The sequence below is a fragment of the Zea mays genome, chromosome 9 (genome assembly GCF_902167145.1).
Source record: "Zea mays cultivar B73 chromosome 9, Zm-B73-REFERENCE-NAM-5.0, whole genome shotgun sequence".
In the NCBI taxonomy this organism is placed as follows: domain Eukaryota; kingdom Viridiplantae; phylum Streptophyta; class Magnoliopsida; order Poales; family Poaceae; genus Zea; species Zea mays.
The window spans coordinates 9,484,648-9,502,982 of NC_050104.1; the positions used below are offsets into that span (position 1 = coordinate 9,484,648).

Sequence of the window (18,335 nt, forward strand, 5' to 3'; positions counted from 1 at the left end):
ATCAGAGAAAGATAAGAAGTGGCTGGAGAATCTTCAAAAGTGGGATGCAGAGGACAAAGAGAGGATGAAAAACATGTGCAAGATCCAAGACGCGCAGTCTCCTGTGGCGTCTGGGAAGAGGACACAACCAAACATGTGCAAGATCCAAGCTCGACAATAGAACTGGACTGTAGCCTCATCAGCATCAGCAGGGCACACACCAAAAGACTGACGGAGCCATGTGATGCCTACTCCAGCAGTCCGTTCAACGCCCTCAGCAGGAAGCTCCCTACCAAGAAAGGCCTCAACTCTAGCCCTCCATCCGTCAGAGTCACATTGGCCTGTCACTGCTCTGCCACCAACATTGAGTCCAAGTATCTTCTGTGCATCCTCTAATGTGACTGTCATCTCACCAAAAGGAAGATGAAAACTATGTGTCTCAGGACGCCACCTACATAATTAAAAAAATAGTGTAAAAGAGCTCAATGATTCAAGAATATTTTTATAAAATCATAACAATACCTGTCCACAAGTGCAGTAATGGCCGCCGAATCAATAGTAGGCAACCCGCGTCGTAACTGGTAAGATATTACATCTAGACCTGCTCGTCTGAGGTAATTAGTGTACCTGTCGTCGAACACCATGTCTAGGAACCCATTGTGTGTCCTAGAACGAAGCGTTGCTAGGTCCTACACGGAAAAATATTATATAAGCAACACCATTTGTACAACAACAAATCTACAAAAGATATTTACAATTAAATACCTGGCCTTCCGACAGAAGGCGCCCCCGGTGGCTCTCGTCGTAGAACGGGTCGAGAAGGTGGAACTGTGCCATCCTACAAAATGAAATTAATGTTAGTAAGTAATATAGCCTTATTAAATAAAATTAAGGTAGTATCATTAAACTAAAAATACAAACCTCGCTAATCTGCCAACGACAAGTGCGTGAATTATGACCAAGTCTACCGCACTTGCCACACTCATACTGCTCGGGGTCGGTAAGAAATGGTGTTCTCCTTCCCCTTCTACTCCTACCACCAACCTGATCCATAACCATCTTGTGCCTCGTCCTCTTCCTGGATCCACGCTTGGTCCAACGACTACTTGGATCAGCGACATATTTTGGGCCATCGTACGGAGGCCACTCACCCGCGTCACGATAAGGAATAAATCTTGGACTCCAAGTCAACACTAGTTTATCAATAGTAAACTCTTGAGGTATCCTCCTCTCTAAGTCAAAGTTACGAGCTCGAGCAGCTGCGATTAGATGAGAACATGGAAAATGGTATTGCCTGGGTGCGCCACAAGTACATGACAAGTCATTAAGGACAACCACATGCTTCCTCGACTCTTGTGACTCGCCGTCAGAAGTAGTACCAGCTTGAAGGAATACCTCATATGTCCCTGACTGTAAGTCAAAACAATCAACAGTGTGTGTGTGTTTGCCCTTTCCTTTGCCTTCTCTAGAAAGGTCTTAGGCTTTGGAGCCCATCTCTCTCCCTCATTCTGCAATCCAACTGCGTGGGTGTGTCTATCATTGAACCATGCCACAAGCTTGTAAAAGGTAAATGTCACTATAGCAGTGACCGGCATACCACGTATGCCCAACAATAATTTGTTGAATGACTCGGCCATGTTACTACACTGGAACTCATATCTCCATCCACCTAAGTCGTGAGCTCTCGTCCACTTCTCCAAATCCGGCATCAATCCATTCAACCAATCTCTACCTTCGGCATTTGTTGCGACTTTGAGCTTTTCTAACTTTTCTCTAAAGAACTTGTCTTCCAGCTGTCGACATGTCTCCTGGAAAAGCTCAAAGTTATCCTTGACACCATCCTTACGCAGAAGATTCTCAGCAAGGTGTCGAGTACACCACCTGTGATGCAAAGGAGGGTACCCATCGATCTGCTCACGGACCGCGTTGAGTATTCCCTGGTGCCGATCTGATATTACACCAACTTCCCGTCCTGGGCCAACCACATGTATCCGGACCAGTCGCAGGAACCAGCCCCAACTGTCTTTGTTCTCTTTCTCTACCAGAGCAAATGCTAGGGGAACTAGCTTGTTGTTTGCATCAACGGATATGGCAATTAGAAGAGTGCCCTGGTACTTGCCGAGAAGAAACGTGCCGTCAATTGAAAAGACAGGACGACAATGCCGGAAGGCATCCACACACTGGGGAAAGCACCAGAACGCACGGAAGAATATCTGTCTCCCATCAATCCATGCATTTGGTTTAGGGATGTACTCATAATGCATGCCTGGATTGACCGCCTTCATTGCATTTAAAAGAACAGGTAGCCGCTCGTACCCAGACTCCCAGTCCCCATATATCATCTTCCACGCACACTGCTTAGCCCTCCAAGCTTTACCATATGTTATCTTGTACCCATCAAACACATTCTCCACGATCCTCATGATTGTCCTAACCTTCATATTTGGTTCCGACTGCAGTATTCCCATAAGTCGCTTCCCAATGAGGGTTGATGTCAATTGGCGATGTTTCATCGTTAACTCATGTTCAGCACATGTGTGTGGCCCCACTACTTTTGTTATCTTCCACTTTGCGGTGATCTTTTGAATCCTAGCACAAACCCTCCATGAACAGTTGTCCTTGTCGCATACAACCGTGTAACGACGTTTCTCGTACGAATGAAGTACTCTATACGGCCTCTTACGTAAGACTGCATAATGCTGCAACCACCTCTTCAATGCAGTTAGGTCCTTGAAGACCCTACCCTTTTCAATCATCATGCTAGGACCGGCCTCAGGAGCGTCAAGCAGCTCATCATCCCTGCCCTCTGCATTTGCCTGATGAGAAAGACTAAGATCGCTGAACTCATGCACTCTAGGATCCCGACCGTCTGGAAAAACACGTTGCAACATCTCAATGTCACTCTCTGTGAGTTCACCAACCGGGCGATCATCATCTGAATCGGCAGCCATAGCAAAGGCATATGGCTCCTCTTCATTCCTAATCTCAGGACTGTTGGAGGCAATAAAACCATCACCGAAGCAGCCACGTGCCTCAGTCTGAGGATCAACCACAAGAGTAGGAGTCTCTCCTGCAACATGTACAAGATGATCAGTCCCACGTCAAATGGAATGAGCAAAGTGCTCATGGTCCAAAATGAAGATGTAATGCCAATAAGACTTACTGCAATTGGTTTGTGCCAAAGGGATACACGCAGCTAAATCTGTCTGCAGACCATCTCCTGGCTGACTTAATGGGATCAAATTGGGGCCAGATTGAGCATCAGGAACAGTTGGCACGTCATCGATAGCACGATCAAAGTCTTCAGGGGGACGGTCTACTACAACCGGACGCACCACAACCTCCATGAGTTGCAAATGGGTCTTCATAGCCGAAGTAATATAATTATCCCAATCCAGTTGACAATCAATTGGGATGACTCGTCTTATGACATTTGGTGGATGACCGATATTAAGCACTCCGTCAACCGCAATGTCATCATCTTCATGGTAACCGAGCTTTTGTTTAGCCTTTGTAAACAAATCACTCAAGGAGGGTCTACCATCGAATAGTACCGGCACGTGTCGCATGTCAATGAACTTGGCATTTCCATACGGATCTTGTTCCACATTGCCTCCATGATATAAGCTCAAAAAATTGTCCATCTATTTGAAACACCAATTAAACATTCAATATAAAATGTGGATGGTTATTACCTAACCACAACACACTAATTACTAGCTACATAACTATAAATATAACCACAACCCACTAATAGACTAACCACCTTATAAATTACTCATATATAATAATTGAAAATTTTGACAGCACCTCCCCTACACGGGGAGGATAAAAAACATGCACATTTGACTCACTTTCATAATATTCATTCAAATTTGCATTTATCACAATAACTCATATTCATCACATTCAAAAAACAACTAATTATAGCAAAACAATCTAACATATTTAACACTAAATGCTAACACAATAACAAAAATAATCAAAAATTTACCTTAACGGTCGGGGTCGGGGTCGGGGTTGGACGACGACGACGCGGGCGGGGAGCGGGCTCCAGGGCGGGGCGGCGTGTCGCCGGCCGGTGTATGGGCGCGGGCGGGGAGCGGGCTCCGGGGCGGGGCGCGTGTCGCCGGCTTGGTGCGCCGGCGGGGATGGGGCGCGGTCGGGGCTCGACGTTGGGGCGGCGGCCTTGGCGGTGTGGGCCGGCGGCCTTGGCTGGAAGGGGGCGGGGCGCTTGCCGGGGGAGGGGCGGGGCGGGACGGCGCGCCGGCGTCGAGCAGGGGGCGGCGCGGGCGGCCTCCGGTGGTCGCGGCCGCCGTGGAGCAGGGGCGGCGCGGACGGGCTCCGGTGGGCGCGACCACCGTGGAGCAGGGGCGGCGCGCAAACTCCGGTTGGCGCGGGCGTCGGCGAGCGTCGGCGGCGCGAGGGGCAGAGGGATAGAAGGCCGACGGCGCGGTTTGAAAATTTTGGTTGAAACTCGGGCGGCTCAGAATATAAGGGGTCGGCGCCATAGATCTTGGCGCCGACCCCTTGGTACGAATTTTGCAGACGCGGGGGCGGCGGCGCAGATGCCAGGAGGTCGGCGCCAAGATCTATGGCGCCGACCCCCTGACACGTCGGCTGCCAGGTCAGATTGTCCGGCGTCAATAGTATTGGCGCCGGCACACACAAGCTCGGCGCCAATGATGACGGCGCCGAGCTAAGGGTCCATTTTTTGAAATGAAACTGCCAGGGGCATAAATGTGGGAAAAAAACTCGAAAAGGGCCAAATTGCAAAAAAGATGGACAGGAGGTAGAAGGAGACTAGGAGCTCCGCTCGAGGGGAGCGTGATGCGTGCTACAGTATACCGCCACAGTTTAGCAAGAGGAAATCCAGTTCAACGGAGCGGGTTAAAAAAAGAGAGCGGAGGAGGGGAAGCAGCGGGGGATGTGGAGCTCGAGCGTTGGTTGGGAGTTGGTGCGGCTTTGTGGGAGGCGATCGCGGCGGCGAGGTGGGCGACGGGACAGGTGTCGCCTCGGGGGCAATAAAGTGCTGCTGCGGCAGGCGCTGCCGTCGGGGGACGACAAGGCCCCGCAAACCGGTCAGATGATTAGGGCAGTGGGGGCGCCGGACAACGGGGTGCAGCCGAGCGCCACAATGCTTCGCGCACACGGACTTTTGGGTTTTTTTCGGTGCGTCGGTCAAACACTTCAACTTGCCATGCTGTTACAAGTGACACCACATATTTTCCTTATACGTACAGCTGAGTAATAAGATCGGGCTGCAGTGCCAGAATGAGCGAGGAGTGTTTTACTAATTTTATTTTTAACTACCTTTACAGGTAGTTTTGTTTTAGAGGCGTTTAACATGGTTGCATTTGTTTCTTTCGTGTCTGTGATCCCTGATTCGCGGAGCATCGCATACTTCTCCAAGCGCCTGATATGGTTTGCGCGAGACTTCACGCTGATAGAAAACAACCTAATTGCCATAAACGACTACAATTGTACATGTCCTAAATAACCAAAAATTAGCTCTAATCGATAGCTAGGAGGGCGGGTATTTCTTGCGGCTGTGGTTAGAGATATAAACATATATGCATCTAAAGATATCAATACCAGATAGCGGTTCATCAGCAGGTGCTAGCACGGCAAGCTAAACACAATAACCCTTGTGCCGCACCATGTAACTCAATGCCACACGACACTTTTCTTATTCAAGCATATATCACGACGCCCACGGGTAGCGCCATACGTAATGCGACAAAATCCACGTCTTAAAGGTTGATAGCGAAAATCGGCCCGCTAGATACGACAAGGAATCCACGTCTAAAAGGTCAGCGGTGAAAACCGACCCGCTAAAATGCGACAAAATGTTCGCGTCTAGCATTTAGTGGCGAAAACCGTTTCGCTAAATATGACAAGCAAGAATCCACATCCACGTTTTTGACTCGGGGAGGTTAGTCGGGACACGTCTAGTTCTTTTGTCCGGACGCATCACGTGATGCGCTGGCAAGGTTTGGCTTCCTTCGCGACGAGTGAGCCAAATTGGTTCACCGGTCTAGGCAAGCCTCTCGTTTCTCTACGTCAGACACGAGAGATAAGGATATAGGCGATACAGGGTCAAGAACCAAACACGTCGACCTTAAGTATCGAACAAGAATCGTAGGAACCAAAGGCATTCTATCCCGACAACGTTTCATAAACGCAATGGTAGTAAAGTATATTTCTAGAGGCGCCCACTGATAGTGGGGGTCTGTAGAGCCGTACACGTAACATTCATTCATAGTACATGATAACCGTCACGAGGAAATTTTAGTAAGGAAAAAAAAGCTTAGCCTATGTGGTTATAATTTAATTTAGTCCACATGTCGAACAAAACTTCGCAACCCATAGGTTTTGTGCCAGTACTGGTCCGCACGCCGAATCAAACTTCACAAACCATAGGTAATAAGTTTTGTACCCATCTTCTAATTTTTTTTTCTGATTTGTTTCCATTTGAGAAACAATAGTGCAAATGTGTATGCGCATAGAGAAAGCAAGACTAGGACAAGTACCACAGTTCAACAAGAACGCATCGTGGTGGTCAAAAACATTCTTTAATCCACCGAAATATATATATATATATGTACACTAGGAGGGAATACTGTATGTTGTCGATCATGTGCATGCCAAGCAATGAGGAGGTTTTCCCTTTCGATGTTGCATGCACCGGGGAGATCTAGCATTGCGCTAAATGATTGAATCCGAACATAGTGAGTACTACTACCGATGACGACGACGACGACAACACGTACGACTCGTCAAATAACATTTTCTGATTTAGCTTTCGTTAAAAAAGGGGAACATTTCCGATCCAGGCATATATGGCCGTGTTGGGGGATATTTGATGTGTGTGTGTTCATGCATGCAACACTGGCAAACGGCCGCGTTACGACGACGTGCGCGTGTGCCGCCCCCGGCCTGTGTCTGTGTGTGACTTCCACTCGATCATCATGCATGGTCACTCATCGTGAGCTTGGTTACCTTTTTCCTTCCCGGGTCCCTTCCCTTTTCCTGACTAGGAGAGCTGGAGAGGATAGCATGGTGGTGGCCGGTTAGAGAGGAGAGGACCACGGGATAGGCAACGCGACGTGTCGCCGTGTCGGTGCTTGCAGGACGCTGGCTGGGACGCAGCGGGTTGGGGACGGTACAGTATTAATAGCAGTGCGCTTGCGCCCAATGGGCGGCTGCTTGCGAGATGCGCGCAGCATCCGGCCTGTCCGGCCGCTCGAGTGCGACCAGACCCGGAGGAGGGACCCGACCGACCCGCCCGTCGTTTTCCACTGCGAAGGGAAGCGGGGGCTCGTCTCGTAGCCGTTGCGATCGTGTCGTGTGGAACGGGTCCCGCGATGGCATGGCCGTCGTTGCTCGCGTCGTCTTTTTCTCGGCGAGCGCCGGGTTCCATTCCAGCAACCTTTTCGCCAAACTGGCTCAGAAAGTCTTGCGGGCTGCGGCGCTTGGAACGAATTTGACCGCTTGTGTGTGCTGTGCACGGAGCTACTAGTTAGTAGTCAGGGAGGCCGGCCCGGGGGCCAATCATGCCACTGCCTGCGTCCGCCAGTGACTGTTCCCCGCACAGGATCCAGCAGCTTATCCTGTCAGTCAGTCGCATCCGTGCTCCTGCCAAGACACGTGTCGTTCTTTGTATATATTCAGATACAGATTAATTTTGTAATGATTTATATTAACATACAAATTCTGATAGTATCTTTTTATTGTATATATATAAAGGGTAAGTATAGATATATCGTCTTATGCATGTGAAGCGCTTCCAACCACCTCTAATAAGTTCTGACATGTTAATGAGAGCCACTAAGGATGTGTTTGGTTTGATGTCAAAGTGGGATAAGACGGGGACAACACCATCCCCTTGATTTTTTTTTAATCACGCCATCACAAAAAACTACTCTGGGGTTTACCTTGCCCCTACGTGACTCTCATCCAAACACTATAGAAACTGTGGTCGTCCCCTTTCATCATTCCATATATATCCAACCAAACACACCCTAATTAAACTCAAGAATCCATCCACCATAACTTCATGGCTATCTTCTCGGGCGCAAATTTTCAAGCCAGCCATGCAACTGTACGAGAAGCTTAGCAAGACGAACCATGGTGTGATGAGCTTGTCAAAAAGGACATGTCGCCAGGTTGTCAATGCAACACAGGCTGCATTAAAGGTACGATAGGATGACAAGAAAGTCACCAAGGCTAACTCTTACCTACCAAAGAGCGGCACACAACAGATCGACAATTACTCACATAACTTGTCCCGTCTATGGCAGAAGATGTCATGACGAGCACCATCGCGACGGCAATATAGAGCGCCATAGAGGGAATATATTATCTCTCTCTATGGGTAGGGCATGCTTCATCAATACAAGAATTGACCTAACTAATTTGAAAAAAAGGAGATAAGTCTGTCACAGAAGACGTGGCCAAAGCATGAGCGCTTGCTCATGAGATGATCTTCGTCGACAACCAATTGGAGGTTAAGAGCTCATCTCCTATATTCTGTCTGGTCTTAACGACGAGCTTAGCTCCATTGTGATGGCCCTAGCGACCAAGCCAAAGCCGCTCACGTTTGGGAATGTCTAGTTCCAACTTCTTGTGTGTGAACAGAGGAACACACTTCTCCATGACGGTGTTTCAGGTTTCTCCGCGAACTCGGCAAGCATTGGTCATTAGGGATTGTGTGGACATGGCCATGGCGCTCCTCACGATCACATAGGCGGGTAATGAGGATATGGCTTCAAAAAACAATTCGATGCATCCACAACCTCACGCTCGCAACAACAACTCCAACAAAAGCATATCAAGCCCAAGTGTCATATATGTTATAAGAGGGGCATACTGTTTTCGATTGTTGCACATGTTTGGTGAGGACTTTGTCCCTCGATGAGCGCTAAGTCGGATCTATGACATCTTATGTAGTAGATTCAAGTTGGTACATATACACAAGAGCTACACATCATATTACAAAGAGAAGTTGAGAAATTAGTGATCCAAGATAAATACAAATGGACTTACCAAATGTACAGGGCAAGTGGTGTAGGTATGAAGATTACCCATATTGGACACTTAGCTGTTAAAAATCAAAACCATAATCTTTTCTTAAGAAATATTATTTATATTCATAACACTAGTAAAAGCCTTATTTTGGTTTATCGCCTTGCTAAAGATAGTTTTGCATATCTGAGAACACCTAGAGGGGGGGTGAATAGGTGATCCTGTAGAGACTTAAACTTATAGCCACAAAAACTTGTTAAGTGTTAGCACAATGATTGCCAAGTGGCTAGAAAGGAGTCTCAGCAAAACACAATACCACAAGAGATCAAACACAGAGATAACACAGTGGTTTATCCCGTGGTTCGGCCAAGACCAACGCTTGCCTACTCCACGTTGTGGCGTCCCAACGGACGAGGGTTGCAATCAACCCCTCTCAAGCGGTCCAAAGACCAACTTGAATACCACGGTGTTTTGCTTTGCCTTTCAATATCCCGTTTGCGAGGAATCTCCACAACTTGGAGCCTCTCGCCCTTACACTTAAGATTCACAAAGAAATACGGAGTAAGGGAGAAACTAGCAACGCACACAAGACTCAAAATCAGAGCAACAGCACGCACACAAGTCGCAACAAGAGCTCGCAACACAACTCAATGAGTCCACAACTCAACAAGAGCTCTAGATGCTATCACAATGAACCAAATGCGCGAGATCGATGTCTTGGTGCTTAGGAATGTTGTACGAATGCTTGGTATGCTCCTCCATGCGCCTAGGGGTCCCTTTTATAGCCCCAAGGCAGCTAGGAGCCGTTGAGAGCAATTCTGGAAGGCTGATCTTGCCTTCTGTCATCGGGCGCACCGGACAGTCCGGTGCACACCGGACACTGCCCGGTGCCCGATTTCTTTCCTTAAACGGCACAGTCGACCGTTGCAGATCTGGGAGCCGTTGGCGCACCGGACAGTCCGGTGCACACCGGACAGTCCGGTGCCCCCTTCCGACCGTTGGCTCGGCCACGTGTCCCGCGCAGATCGCGCGGCCGACCGTTGGCCCGGCCGACCGTTGGCTCACCGGACAGTCCGGTGCACACCGGACAGTCCGGTGAATTTTAGCCGTACGCCGTCGGTGAATTCCCGAGAGCGACCACTTCGCTCGAGGCACCCTGGCGCACCGGACACTGTCTGGTGCACCACCGGACAGTCCGGTGCTCCAGACCGAAACAGCCTCTTGGCTGAACACAGCCAACTCCCCTCTTCTCTTCTTCTTCCTGTTTCTGATACTTAGACAAGTATATTAGTACACAAAACCAATGTACTAAGATATAGAAGCATACCTTTGCTCTTGATTTGCACTTTGTCCATTCATGGGCATAGATTCACATTTAAGCACTTGTGTTGGCACTCAATCACCAAAATACTTAGAAATGGCCCAAGGGCACATTTCCCTTTCAATCTCCCCCTTTTTGGTGATTTATGCCAACACAACATAAAGCAACTAGAACAAGTGCAATATCACTTCAAATAAAAACTCAAATTTATTTTGATTCAATTTGGCATATATGGATCATTCCTTTGCCACCACTTGGTTTGTTTTTGCAAATCAACCTCAAAATCCTATCTCTAAGTCAAATCCACTTGTAGAGACATCAAGAGAGGTTTTCCAAAGAAAATTGATTCAAGATTCCAAAAACTCCCCCTATTTCCCATAATCAATACTTCTCCCCACAAGAAGTCAACTTTTGACAAGAGAGACAACAAAAGAGTTTTGAAAAAGCTCTATTCTACTATTTTCAAAAACTCTATTTTCAAAATTTCTCAAGTGGTAGCTGATCCATTTATCGCTTTGGCCTTTATTTTCTCCCCCTTTGGCATCAAGCACCAAAACGGGATCAATCTTGGCCCTTTAACCCCATTGCCTCACCAAAATCTTCAACTAGGAGCAAATAGGCAATAAGAGTATAAAGATGAACTTGGAAAAGTTACTCTTTTCATCGGAGTGCAGTGGAAGTCTTGCATGGTCCAAGTCCACCTTTTCCCTTTCAATCCTTCTTTAAGACTAAAGCATCAAACTCAAGCATATGGTTAGTCTCAAAGGGTCAAGTTGTAACACATCTCCCCCTAAGACTGTGCATCACTTTGCAACGGACTTGTGAGGTCCAGGGAGTGTTTGTACAACTTGAGCACCATACTAAACAACAAAATGCAAAAAGGAACATGATCAACGGCATAAACACATGTATGCTATAAATCAATCCAGGTTCCGCGAATCTAAGACATTTAGCTCACTACGCAGCCTGCAAAAGGTCTTCTCATCTAGAGGCTTGGTAAAGATATCGGCTAGCTGGTTTTCGGTGCTGACATGAAACACTTCGATATCTCCCTTTTGCTGGTGATCTCTCAAAAAGTGATGCCGGATGTCTATGTGCTTTGTGCGGCTGTGTTCAACAGGATTTTCTGCCATGCGGATAGCACTCTCATTATCACATAGGAGTGGGACTTTGCTCAGATTGTAGCCAAAGTCCCGGAGGGTTTGCCTCATCCAAAGTAGTTGCGCGCAACACTGTCCTGCGGCAACATACTCGGCCTCAGCGGTGGATAGGGCAACGGAGGTTTGTTTCTTAGAGTTCCACGACACCAGGGACCTTCCTAAGAATTGGCACGTCCCTGATGTACTTTTCCTATCGACCTTACATCCAGCATAGTCGGAATCTGAGTATCCAACCAAGTCAAAGGTAGACCCTTTTGGATACCAGAGCCCGAAACAAGGCGTAGCAACCAAATATCTTAGAATTCGCTTCACCGCCACTAAGTGACACTCCTTAGGATCGGATTGAAATCTAGCACACATGCATACGCTAAGCATAATATCCGGTCTACTAGCACATAAATAAAGTAAAGACCCTATCATTGACCGGTATGCTTTTTGATCAACGGACTTACCTCCTTTGTTGAGGTCGGTGTGTCCGTCGGTTCCCATCGGAGTCTTTGCGGGCTTGGCGTCCTTCATCCCAAACCGCTTTAGCAGATCTTGCGTGTACTTCGTTTGGGAGATGAAGGTGCCGTCCTTGAGTTGCTTCACTTGGAACCCAAGGAAGTAGTTCAACTCTCCCATCATCGACATCTCGAATTTCTGCGTCATCACCCTGCTAAACTCTTCACAAGACTTTTGGTTAGTAGAACCAAATATTATGTCATCGACATAAATTTGGCACACAAACAAATCACCATCACATGTCTTAGTAAAAAGAGTTGGATCGGCTTTCCCAACCTTGAAAGCATTAACAATTAGAAAGTCTCTAAGGCATTCATACCATGCTCTTGGGGCTTGCTTAAGTCCATAGAGCGCCTTAGAGAGCTTACACACGTGGTCGGGGTACCGTTCATCCTCGAAGCCAGGGGGTTGCTCCACGTACACCTCCTCCTTGATCGGCCCGTTGAGGAAAGCGCTCTTCACATCCATTTGGTACAACCTGAAAGAATGGTGAGCGGCATATGCTAGCAAGATGCGAATTGACTCTAGCCTAGCCACAGGAGCAAACGTCTCCTCAAAGTCCAAACCTGCGACTTGGGCATAACCTTTTGCCACAAGTCGAGCCTTGTTCCTCGTCACCACCCCGTGCTCGTCCTGTTTGTTGCGGAACACCCACTTGGTTCCCACAACATTTTGCTTGGGACGAGGCACCAGTGTCCAAACTTCATTGCGCTTGAAGTTGTTGAGTTCGTCCTGCATGGCTAACACCCAGTCCGGATCTAGCAAGGCCTCTTCTACCCTGAAAGGCTCAATAGAAGAGACAAAGGAGTAATGCTCACAAAAATTAACTAATCGAGATCGAGTAGTTACTCCCTTGCTAATATCACCCAAAATTTGGTCGACGGGATGATCCCTTTGAATCACCGCTCGAACTTGGGTTGGAGGTGCCGGTTGCGCTTCTTCCTCCATCACGTGATCATCTTGTGCTCCCCCTTGATCACACGCCTCCTTTTGATGAACCTGTTCATCGTCTTGAGTTGGGGGGTGCACCGTTGTTGAGGAAGAAGGTTGATTTCGTTCATCTTGTTCCTGTGGCCGCACTTCTCCAATCGCCATGGATCGTATAGCTGCCGTCGGAACATCTTCTTCATCTACATCATCACAATCAACAACTTGCTCTCTTGGAGAGCCATTAGTCTCATCAAATACAACGTCGCTAGAGACTTCAACCAAACCCGATGATTTGTTGAAGACTCTATACGCCTTTGTATTTGAGTCATAACCTAACAAAAACCCTTCTACAGCTTTGGGAGCAAACTTAGAATTTCTACCCTTCTTCACTAGAATGTAGCATTTGCTCCCAAATACACGAAAGTAAGATACATTGGGTTTGTTACCGGTTAGAAGCTCATAGGACGTCTTCTTGAGGAGGCGATGAAGGTAGACCCTGTTGATGGCGTGGCAAGCCGTGTTCACGGCTTCCGACCAGAAACACTCGGGGGTCTTGAATTCTCCAAGCATCGTCCTCGCCATATCGATTAGCGTCCTGTTCTTCCTCTCTACCACACCATTTTGCTGTGGTGTGTAGGGAGTAGGGCTGGGCATTCGGTCTATATGGGTTATTCGGTTCGGTTTATTCGGGTTCCGAGAATTTCGGGTTTCAGATTATAAGGACCGAAATTTTAGAAAAATTTACAGGAACCGAACCCGAATAGACCGAAAAATTCGGTTCGGTCTATTCGGTTCCTTAAAAACCCGAATAACATGCCAGTTCAATACAATCTGACAAACAAGTTCATACAACCTGTACGCGGTTGGACGGAGCAGGTTAGCAGGACGATGGAGCTAGAGACAAGAGCAGGTCGCGCGGTGCTGCAGTGAGTCGCGGGCACGACAAGAAGTGGGCACCGGAGCCATAGCTGGAGGCGCGGGCCGCGGGGACGACGGGGAGCGGGACGCCGGAGCCGGAGCCGGAGCCGTAGCTGGAGGCTGGAGCGGGAGGCAGTAGCTGAGACCCGACAGCAGCGGCGGCCGGAGCTACGGAGTGCTTGCACGTACGGGAAGAGGCGGAGTAACAGGTTGCCGGCGCGAGGGAGTGGCGGATCGACGCGGCCATGCGTCGGAACATGGGATCGGCGCGGCGGCGCTTGCTGCCTGCTGCTGCCGTGCTGCGGCAGCCGGGAGTCTGGGCTAGGGTTGCTAGAACTAGAGGCCGTGAATGCGTGTAAGTGCAAGTGATGGCTGGTGGCTGCCGAGTGGAGTGGGACCGTGGCCCATGGGGGAGAGCCTGCCGGCTACCACGCTTGGGCCTTTACTCTTTGGGCTGAGTGAGAAGCAGGGAGGGAGTTCTGGGTTTTATTTTTGTTCGGTTTTTTGGGTCTATTCGGGTTACCGGAGCTAGAAACCGAACCCGAATCCGATACCCGAATAAATATGATCTATGGACCGAACCCGAAACCCGAAACCCGAAAAACCGACAAATTCGGTCTATTCGGGTTCGGGTTCGGTTCGATTTCGGTTAACGGGTTTAAAATGCCCAGCCCTAGTAGGGAGCGGAGAACTCGTGCTTGATCCCTTCCTCCTCAAGGAACTCCTCCACTTGAAGGTTCTTGAACTCGGACCCGTTGTCGCTTCTTATCTTCTTCACCTTGAGCTCAAACTCATTTTGAGCTCTCCTGAGGAAGCGCTTGAGGGTCCCTTGGGTTTCAGACTTATCCTGCAAAAAGAATACCCAAGTGAAGCGGGAAAAGTCATCAACAATAACTAAACCATACTTACTTCCTCCTATGCTCAGATAGGCGACGGGTCCGAAGAGGTCCATATGCAGCAGCTCCAGGGGTCTTGAAGTGGTCATCACATTCTTGCTGTGATGCGCTCCTCCCACTTGTTTACCTGCTTGACAAGCTGCACAAGGTCTATCTTTTTCGAATTGCACGTTAGTTAAACCTATCACGTGTTCTCCCTTTAGAAGCTTGTGAAGGTTCTTCATCCCCACATGTGCTAAGCGGCGATGCCACAGCCAGCCCATGCTAGTCTTAGCTATTAAGCATGCATCTAGACCGGCCTCTTCTTTTGCAAAATCAACTAAATAAAGTTTGCCGTCTAATACACCCTTAAAAGCTAGTGAACCATCACTTCTTCTAAAGACAGACACATCTACATTTGTAAATAGACAGTTATACCCCATGTTGCATAATTGACTAACAGATAGCAAATTATATCCAAGAGACTCTACTAAAAACACATTAGAGATAGAGTGCTCATTAGAAATTGCAATTTTACCTAACCCTTTTACCTTGCCTTGATTCCCATCACCGAATATAATTGAATCTTGGGAATCCTTATTCTTGACGTAGGAGGTGAACATCTTCTTCTCCCCCGTCATATGGTTTGTGCATCCGCTGTCGATAATCCAGCTTGAACCCCCGGATGCATAAACCTGCAAGGCAAATTTAGGCTTGGGACTTAGGTACCCAACTCTTGTTCGGTCCTACTAGGTTAGTGATAGTCGCCTAGAGGGGGGGGGTGAATAGGGCGAAACTGAAATTTACAAATATAAACACAACTACAAGCCGGGGTTAGCGTTAGTAATAATAAATGAGTCCGCAAGAGAGGGCGCAAAACAAATCCCAAGCGAATAAGCAAATGAGACACGGAGATTTGTTTTACCGAGGTTCGGTTCTTTCAAACCTACTCCCCGTTGAGGAGGCCACAAAGGCCGGGTCTCTTTCAACCCTTCCCTCTCTCAAACGGTCCCTCGGACCGAGTGAGCTTCTCTTCTCTAATCAAAGCCGGGAACAAAACTTCCCCGCAAGGGCCACCACACAATTGGTGCCTCTTGCCTTGATTACAATGGAGTTGTGATCTCAAGAACAAGTGAGAAAGAAAAGAAGCAATCCAAGCGCAAGAGCTCAAATGAACACGGCAAATCACTCTCTCTAGTCACTAGAGTTTTGTGTGGAGTTGGAGAGGATTTGATCTCTTTGAATGTGTCTAGAATTGAATGCCTAGAGCTCTTGTAGTAGTTGAGAAGTGGAAAACTTGGATGGCAATGAATGTGGGGTGGTTGGGGTATTTATAGCCCCAACCACCAAAAGTGACCGTTGGCTGGAGGCGTCTGCTCGATGGCGCACCGGACAGTCCGGTGCACACCGGACAGTCCGGTGCCCCTGCCACGTCATCACTGCCGTTGGATTCTAGCCGTTGGAGCTTCTGACTTGTGGGCCCGCCTGGGTGTCCGGTGCACACCGGACATGTACTGTTTGATGTCCGGTGCACCGGCATGGGCGATTCTGACTTCTGCGCGCGCTGCGCGCGCATTTAATGCACCGCAGGGAGCCGTTGGCGCCGCAGGGAGCCGTTGCTCCGCTGGCACACCGGACAGTCCGGTGCACACCGGACAGTCCGGTGAATTATAGCGGAGCGGCTGCCGCGCGAACCCGAGGCTGGCGAGTTCAGGAGGCCGAGCTTCCTTGGAGCACCGGACATGTCCGGTGCACACCGGACAGTCCGGTGAATTATAGCGCGCCGGCTTCCGAGAATTCCCGAGGGCGAAGAGTTTGAGTCTGAGTCCCCTGGTGCACCGGACAGGTACTGTTCACTGTCCGGTGGCACACCGGACAGTCCGGTGCGCCAGACCAGGGGTGCCCTCGGTTGCCCCTTTGCTCCTTTATTGAATCCAAAACTTGGTCTTTTTATTGGCTGAGTGTGAGCCTTTTACACCTGTATAATCTATACACTTGGGTAAACTAGTTAGTCCAAAGATTTGTGTTGGGCAATTCAACCACCAAAATTATATAGGAACTAGGTGTAAGCCTAATCCCCTTTCAATCTCCCCCTTTTTGGTGATTGATGCCAACACAAACCAAAGCAAATATCGAAGTGCATAATTGAACTAGTTTGCATAATGTAAGTGTAAAGGTTGCTTGGAATTGAGCCAATAAAACTACTTACAAGATATGCATGGAATGGTTCTTTCTTATTTAACATTTTGGACCACGTTTGCACCACATGTTTTGTTTTTGCAAATTCTTTTTGTAAATCCATTTCATAGATCTTTTGCAAATAGTCAAAGGTAAATAAATAAGAGTTTGCAAAAGCATTTTCAAGATTTGAAATTTCCTCCCCCTGTTTCAAATGCTTTTCCTTTGACTAAACAAAACTCCCCCTAAAAGAGATCCACCTCTTAGTGTTCAAGAGGGTTTTGATATACCATTTTTGAAATACTACTTTCTCCCCCTTTTGAACACAATAGGATACCAAATGATAAAGACTTTTGAAAAGCACTAAGTTTTTGAATTTGGTGGTGGTGGTGCGGTCCTTTTGCTTTGGGCTCATTTCTCCCCCTTTTTGGCATGAATCGCCAAAAACGGAATCATTAGAGCCCTCGAAGTAAGTTCTTCCCCTTTGGTCATAAGTAAATGAGTTAATATTATACCAAAGACGAAATCCGGTCCTTTTGCTTTTGAGCTTTTACTCTCTCCTCGAAGGATGAAGTCCTTTTCTTTGATGCTCATTTCTCCCCAAGGAATAGAGAGTTGCTCGGAGTGATGGCGAAGCATGAGTTACGGAGTGAAAGCCTTTGTCTTCGCCGAAGACTCTAATTCCCTTTCAATATACCTGTGACTTGGTTTGAAATAGACTTGAAAACACATTAGTCATAGCATATAGAAGAGATATGATCAAAGGTATTCAAATGAGCTATGTGTGCAAGCTTAGCAAAAGAAATTTCTAGAATCAAGAATATTGAGCTCATGCCTAAGTCTGGTAAAAGATTGTTCATCAAGTGGCTTGGTAAAGATATCGGCTAATTGATCTTTAGTATTAATGTAAGAAATCTCGATATCCCCCTTTTGTTGGTGATCCCTAAGAAAATGATACCGAATGGCTATGTGCTTAGTGCGGCTATGCTCGACGGGATTGTCGGCCATTTTAATTGCACTCTCATTATCACATAGCAAAGGGACTTTGGTTAATTTGTAACCGTAGTCCCGCAGGGTTTGCCTCATCCAAAGCAATTGCGCGCAACAGTGACCTGCGGCAATATACTCAGCTTCGGCGGTGGAAAGAGCGACCGAATTTTGCTTCTTTGAGGCCCAAGACACCAAGGATCTTCCCAAGAACTGGCAAGTCCCCGATGTGCTCTTCCTATTAATTTTGCACCCCGCCCAATCGGCATCCGAATAACCAAGTAAATCAAATGTGGATCCCCGAGGGTACCAAAGCCCAAACTTAGGGGTATAAGCCAAATATCTCAAGATTCGTTTTACGGCCGTAAGGTGGGATTCCTTAGGGTCGGATTGGAATCTTGCACACATGCAAACGGAAAGCATAATGTCCGGTCGAGATGCACATAAATAAAGCAA

General features: G+C 47.9%; 2 protein-coding genes across 2 annotated transcripts; both read right to left on the reverse strand.

Moving 5' to 3' along the window:
* Position 1: 1 nt before the first annotated feature.
* LOC111590174 (protein MAIN-LIKE 1-like) lies at positions 2–838 on the reverse strand. Its single transcript, XM_023301105.2, has 3 exons — positions 745–838; positions 502–668; positions 2–430 (listed from the first exon to the last, which is right to left on the reverse strand). The coding sequence occupies exons 1-3, from the start codon at positions 814–816 to the stop codon at positions 34–36; spliced, it is 636 nt and encodes a 211-aa protein (XP_023156873.1). The 5' UTR covers positions 817–838; the 3' UTR covers positions 2–33.
* On the reverse strand, positions 297–8,328 carry LOC111590157 (formin-like protein 5). The gene is made up of 4 exons (XM_023301079.1): positions 8,260–8,328; positions 3,974–4,782; positions 3,572–3,623; positions 297–387 (listed from the first exon to the last, which is right to left on the reverse strand). The coding sequence occupies exons 1-3, from the start codon at positions 8,326–8,328 to the stop codon at positions 3,608–3,610; spliced, it is 894 nt and encodes a 297-aa protein (XP_023156847.1). The 3' UTR covers positions 297–387; positions 3,572–3,607.
* Between the last annotated feature and the right edge of the window lie 10,007 nt (positions 8,329–18,335).

Bases quoted from the DNA above. Each gene is read 5' to 3' on its own strand.
- LOC111590174 (XM_023301105.2), bottom strand. From the start codon at position 816: ATGGCACAGTTCCACCTTCTCGACCCGTTCTACGACGAGAGCCACCGG. The intron at 669-744 runs GTATTTAATTGT...TTTTCCGTGTAG, and splicing joins GCCTTCTGTCGGAAGGCCAG to GACCTAGCAACGCTTCGTTC. The intron at 431-501 runs GTATTGTTATGA...TTAATTATGTAG, and splicing joins ATTACTGCACTTGTGGACAG to GTGGCGTCCTGAGACACATA.
- LOC111590157 (XM_023301079.1), bottom strand. From the start codon at position 8,328: ATGGCGCTCTATATTGCCGTCGCGATGGTGCTCGTCATGACATCTTCT. The intron at 4,783-8,259 runs GTGAGTAATTGT...CGGAGCTCCTAG, and splicing joins CCATAGACGGGACAAGTTAT to TCTCCTTCTACCTCCTGTCC.